The 6000-nt window shown below is 34.9% G+C and overlaps 1 protein-coding gene across 1 annotated transcript in view; it reads right to left on the bottom strand.

The window, feature by feature from the left end:
• Positions 1 to 303: 303 nt before the first annotated feature.
• CEP152 (centrosomal protein 152) overlaps positions 304 to 6000 on the bottom strand; it is an 87690-nt gene continuing 81993 nt past the window's right edge. The window contains exon 28 of the mRNA XM_036075964.2: positions 304 to 1655. Coding sequence (XP_035931857.2) covers positions 619 to 1655 — 1037 coding nt within the window. The 3' untranslated portion in view covers positions 304 to 618. The remainder of the gene's footprint in view (positions 1656 to 6000) is intronic.

Here is a 6000-nt window from a genome sequence, read left to right as displayed (position 1 = left end):
ACTAAAAAAAAATTCAGATTAATATTTTAAATAATGAAACGAGGACACAACTATGTATTTTGTGGCAATTCTTGAAACACTTCTTTTCCACTAATTGAGAGCAAGGATCAAAATTTTGAATAGGTATTTCCAGGAAAAGTACATCAAGTAAATCTACATCCTCATTAAACGTGACTAATTTCAAATACTGAATTTGGCTGATCATACATACAAATCATCAAGATTTATATCTTATTCTGGATGAATTTCAAACATAGCAGTATAACATTTCTATATTATGAATTACAAAAGAATTCATAACAATTCAATAGGCAATATGCAAGTTTATTTAAATAATTTAACACTGCACAGAATGCTAATTTAGAAGTATAAAAATAGATGGTTTAGCAACCAAATATAAAGCACCACACAGAAGCAGATTACACATACACCATCAGGCCTTTGGAAGATTAAGGCAACATTAATATCTCAAATAATTTTATGAGAACACTTTACTCATATGATAGATGTTATTAAAACATCTCAAAATAGAGAGTCCACAACTTTTTCAGTATGAAGTCTTCCCTTCCAGCTTTCTTGTCAATATATTAATGATTTTTCTTAAACACTGTACAACAATTAGTCTAGATTGACAAATGGGCTATCAAAGCCACTATCTTGTTGGCTAGATAGAGGAGCAATTAATTTTCTCGAAGGCTGCCGACACACATATGATGGTGCTGTACTGCTCAGTTTTTTGAAATCTGGCTTTAATATATCAGCCTTATGATGAGGTGGGTGTCTAAGAGTCATACCGATCTCTGGCTGGGAACAAAGGGTTTCTTCCGACAGGTCTGAAGTGTGACCACTCTGACATTTCTTTGGTTGACAAATCATTTTATTTTTCTCTGTATCTGAAAGACAACTGGCTGCTGAAAACTGTTTGAAATTAACAGCTTCAGCTGGTATATCCAGAGTTTCTTGTGGTCTACCGTATAAAAATGACACTTCGTGACTGTTGCAGGGTAAAGTGGCACTGTTGGAATGCCAGCCTATGGGGTCATCCAGGTCCCTTCCATCCTTTACTGGAGTTTCCCGAACACCCAAACTTTGACTTTTCTCAGATGCAGCATTTTCACTTTCCATTAATGGATTACACTTATACACTTTTAAACCAAGTCTTTCATTAGGATCTCGAAAGGTTGTATGTGTGGATCCAGATTCAGAAAGACTAGGGGTACATCTAGGTGAGGGTTTATTTCCGAAGGATCCAAGAAAGGGGTATGCGGCTGAATGCTGAAGTGATTCAGAGCCAATATCACTGAGGTCTTTCTTCTTGTGCAAACCAAAGCCTTTTTCACCTTCACAAGGCACAAACTCAGGAGAAACATTTTTTGGCGACATGTCTGGGTGTTTATAATTATTATCCCCAAGCTGGAAGCCTGAGTGTGACCCTTTGGAACCCATGTGCTTTGTGTCCCCATGCTCTGCGTCCTCTAACCGTCTTCGTAAGTTACAAGCAGCCTTTCTCTTAGGAACGTGGTCACACATACTTCTGGAGATAGTTTGTATACTGTTTGATTTGCTTTCAGTGTGACGTGATGTATTCTGAGTCACATCATTTCTTTTTGATTTTTCAACTCCAGTCAGCATCTCTGAAGTCAGAGGTAGTACTACTATATACAAAGGAACACAAAATTAGGGGAAAACAAAATTAGGAGAAAACAAAATTAGGAGAAAATTAACATTGAAAGAGGAGGGAAAAAAATTATGTTTTCATGTATTTCCAAAGAATGCATATATTTTAATCATTCTCAAAGAAAATACATCGAGGCTGGACATTTAAAAATATTATTTTACATATATCCATTCAATAAGGTTAAGCAATGTTGTTATTGAAATCTGACATTATTGTTATACATCTGATCTATTATTTTGTGCAACAGATATTGCATTTCAAGAGCCAACTGCAACGTTTCCAATTCTGTCTGATGAAGAAAATTTGCTAAAGAACCCCAGTGCCCAACGCCTACATAAGCGCGCGTGCGCACACACACACACACACACACTGTAAAAGCTAAAACGGAGTTTCTGATTTAATCTACCTAAGACAAGGAATCTGATCAGAAGCAAAGCAGCCACATAGCATTAAATCAGAGAAATCATACCTCAGAGTAGTGTACCTTGGTCCCTAGATCATGAAAAGGGTTTGCTTTTATTAGGGACACTTGCACAGTTGCCCCAAATCTCTTACACCCAAGGTTCACATCACCATTCCCAAATTTACACAAATAATCTTTGAGCTTTTTAAAAGAATGTCTACCAATATCAGACTTGTGGATTCCTGAACAATCTCTGCTTCAAGCTTTCTAGAAGTTCAAAAGCCCCATTTCCCCATAGATATATTCAAAATCCCCCTGTGTGACTGGAAATTTATTGATTTTTTCACATATTTCCATCAGCTTTTGCTTTATATATGCTAAAGCTATTTTATTATGAAGAGAAAGAACCCATTTATAGGTTCTTAGGAGTCTTCTTTACAATTAGCAACTTCACTTTAATCCCTTTCAAGTATAATTTGCTTAATATTGTATTTAACTTTATAATTTATCTAATATCAATGCTGCATTGCTTAGTATATTATTCTCAATTCCTTCACTTTGACTTTTTGAATGTTCTCATAGAAATAACATATGCCTGGATTTTAAAAAAATGGAAATTATGGTCTTTTAATAAGTGAGTTTAACCTATTCATGTTTAGTGTGATTGCTGATGTTTTGACCCTACAATAATTTTCTATTGACCCATGCTTTCTAGTTGTATTTTTCCTCTTTCATGATTCTGTTAGATTGAAAACCTTTTCTTACAAAAATTTTCCCCTACTAGTTTGAGAGTTATATATTCTACTTCTCTATTAGCTAGCCATAAATCTTAATACACATACATAAACTTGTATTTTTCTAGCAATGGCTAGAGTTACCAGTAACTATATCCTTTCCTTGAAAATAGTAAACCTCTTAGGCATATTTGTTAGTTTCCTCTACAATATATTCTTACATCCTTTTGAGAATACTATACTTTGCTAACATTCTCAGGTCCTTTTATTTGTTCTATTACTTGTATCCATAGGTATAAGTTGTATTTTTTTTTTTGCTTTGTCTTATTTTGATTTTGGTGTCTTTTATCATGGTGCTGGCTTTCTATAGGTATTTGGTGATTCTTGGTTGAATGCTTATCTCATAGATATTCTGAGTATGGCATCAGCTTTTTTAAAAAAGTTGAGAGTGTTGTGAAAGGAACAAGCTGAAGGGTAGAAAAACCCAATAGCTGGTACTTTGGGCATGTGGGCTCTAAGTTCCTCCTTGGCGTGATTAGCCATCTAGAGCCTTGCCCTGTTCTGAGACTCTTTTTTCCTGTTGCTCTTACTCCAGCCCAATGGTGGGGGTAAGGGAAGGGAAAGCAGAAGGATTAATAAAGAGGGTGGCCCCACCTGGTTACTGTTGCTTGAGAACATCAACTAATTATAATTACCTCACTGGTATCCCCTAGGCTTACTACTTCTCCTGCAACATACTGCCTTCATATGTGGAACAGTTTTGATACTGCTCCTACTTATAGCTGTCATCTTCTGGCAGTTTTGAACTGTTTCCCTCTTCAATCTTTCAGGGATTTCTCACAGCTTCTGGTCTATCAATTGTAACTTTTTATTTTTTAATTATTTATACATTGTTAAAAATTGAGGTGCACTTGCCATACAATGTTATATTAGTTTCAGGCATACAACACAGTGATTCAACAGTTCTAGTTCTATACACTGCTCACCGCAACAGTGTAATTACCATCTATCACCAAATAAGTTATTAAAATACTATTGACTATATTCCTCATGCTGTACTTTTCATCCCTGTGACTTGCCTCTTTTATAACTGGAAGTTTGTACCTTTTAGTCTTCTTCACCAGTTTCACCCAGCCCCACCTTCTCCCCTCTGGCAACCACCAATTTGTTCTCTGTATTTATGAGACTGTTTCTGTTTTATGTGTTGTTTTTTAGATTCCACATATAAGTGAAATCATATGGTATTTGTCTGACTTTTTTCACTTAGCACAGTACCCTCTAGATCCATCCATGTTGTCACAAATGGGAAGATTTCATTCTTTTTTATGGCTGAGTAGTATTTCTGTGTATGTGTGTGTGTGTGTACGAAATCTTCTTAGTCCATTCATCTAGTGATGGACAGTCAAGTTGCTTCCATGTCTTGGCTATTGTAAATAATGTTGCAATAAACATAGAGGTGCATATATTTTTTCAAATTAGTGTTTTTGTATTTTGGAGTAAATACCAAGTAGTGCAATTATTAGATTGTAAGGTAGTTATATTTTTAACTTTTTGAGGAACCTTTATACTGCCTTCCACAGTGGCTGCACCAGTTTGCATTCCCACCAACAGTGAGGGTCCCTTTTTCTCCACATCATCACAACATTTGTTTCTTGTGTTTTTTATTTTAGCCATTCTGACAGGTGTGAGGTGATATCTCAGTGGACCTTTGATTGGCATTTCCCTGATGATGACTTATGTTGAGCATCTTTTCACATGTCTCTTGGCCATCTATGACTTCTTTGTAGAAATGTCTGTTCATGTTTACTGCCCATTTTTTAATTTTTGGATTATTTGTTCTGTGGGTGCTGAGTTGAAGTTCTTTATATATATATGAAGTTCTTATTTTATATATATATCATTTGCAAATATGCTCTACCACTCAGGAGGTTGCCTTTTGGTTTGTTGATTGCTTCCTTCGCTGTGCAGAAACTTTTATTTTGCTGTAGTCCCAATAGTTTATTTTTGCTTTTGCTTTCCTTGGCTGAGAAGACATACTTAGAAAAAAGCTGCTCAGGCCAATGTACAAGATATTACTGCCTATGTTTTCTTTTTTTTTTTTAATGGTTTGAGGTCTTACAAATATTTAGGTCTTTAATACATTTTATTTTTGTGTATGGTTTAAGAAAGTGATTCAGTTTCATTCTTTTGCATGTAGCTGTGCGGTTTTCCCATCATTAAAGAGACTGTCTTTTCCCCTTGTATATTCTTGCCTCCTTTGTTGTAGATTAATTGATCATATAATCATGAGTTTATTTCTGGACTCTCTATCCTGTTCCATCGATCTATGTATCTATTTTTGTGCCAGTACCACAGTTTGATTACTAGAACTTTGTCGTATAGCTTGAAATCTGGAATTGTGATACCTCCAGTTTTGTTCTTCTTTCTCAAGATTGCTTCTGCTATTCAGGGTCTTAGTGGTTCCATACAAATATTAGGGTTATTTATTCTATTTTTGTGAAAAATACTATCAACACTTTGATTGGGATTGCACTGAATCTGTAGACTGCTTTGGGTAATATGGGCATTTTAACAATATTAATTCTTCCAATCCATGAGCATGCTATATCTTCCCATTTGTTTACATCATTTTCAGTTTCTTTCATCAATGTCTTAAAAGTTTTCAGAGGATAGGTCTTTCACCTCTGTCATTAAATTTATTCCTAGGTATTTCATTCTATTTGATGCAATTATAAATGGAATTATTTTATTTCTCTGATATTTTGTTATTAGTGTATATAAACACAACAGATTTCTGTATATTAATTTTATATCCTGCAACATTACTGAATTCATTTATTAATTCTAGTCATTTTTAGGTGCTGTCTCTAGGGTCTTTTATGTATAGTATCATGTCATCTGCAAAAAATGAGTTTTGCTCCTTCCCTACCAATCTCGATTTTTTTTTTTGTCTGTCTGCTGTTTCTAGGACTTCTAGTACTATGTTGAATAAAAGTGGTGAGAGTAGACATCTTTTTCTTGTTCCTGATCTTAGAGGAAAAGCTTTCAGTTTTTCCCCATTGAGTATGATGTCAGCTGTGGGTTTGTCATATATGGACTATATGTTGAGGTATAATCCCTTTAAACATCATGAACTGATGTTGAATTTTATCAAAAGCTTTTTCTCCATCTATTGTGATGATCAT

This window comes from Halichoerus grypus, chromosome 8, assembly GCF_964656455.1.
Source record: "Halichoerus grypus chromosome 8, mHalGry1.hap1.1, whole genome shotgun sequence".
In the NCBI taxonomy this organism is placed as follows: Eukaryota; Metazoa; Chordata; class Mammalia; order Carnivora; family Phocidae; genus Halichoerus; species Halichoerus grypus.
Note: the sequence above shows the minus strand (reverse complement) of the source record. Positions and strands in the feature narration are given on the sequence as shown.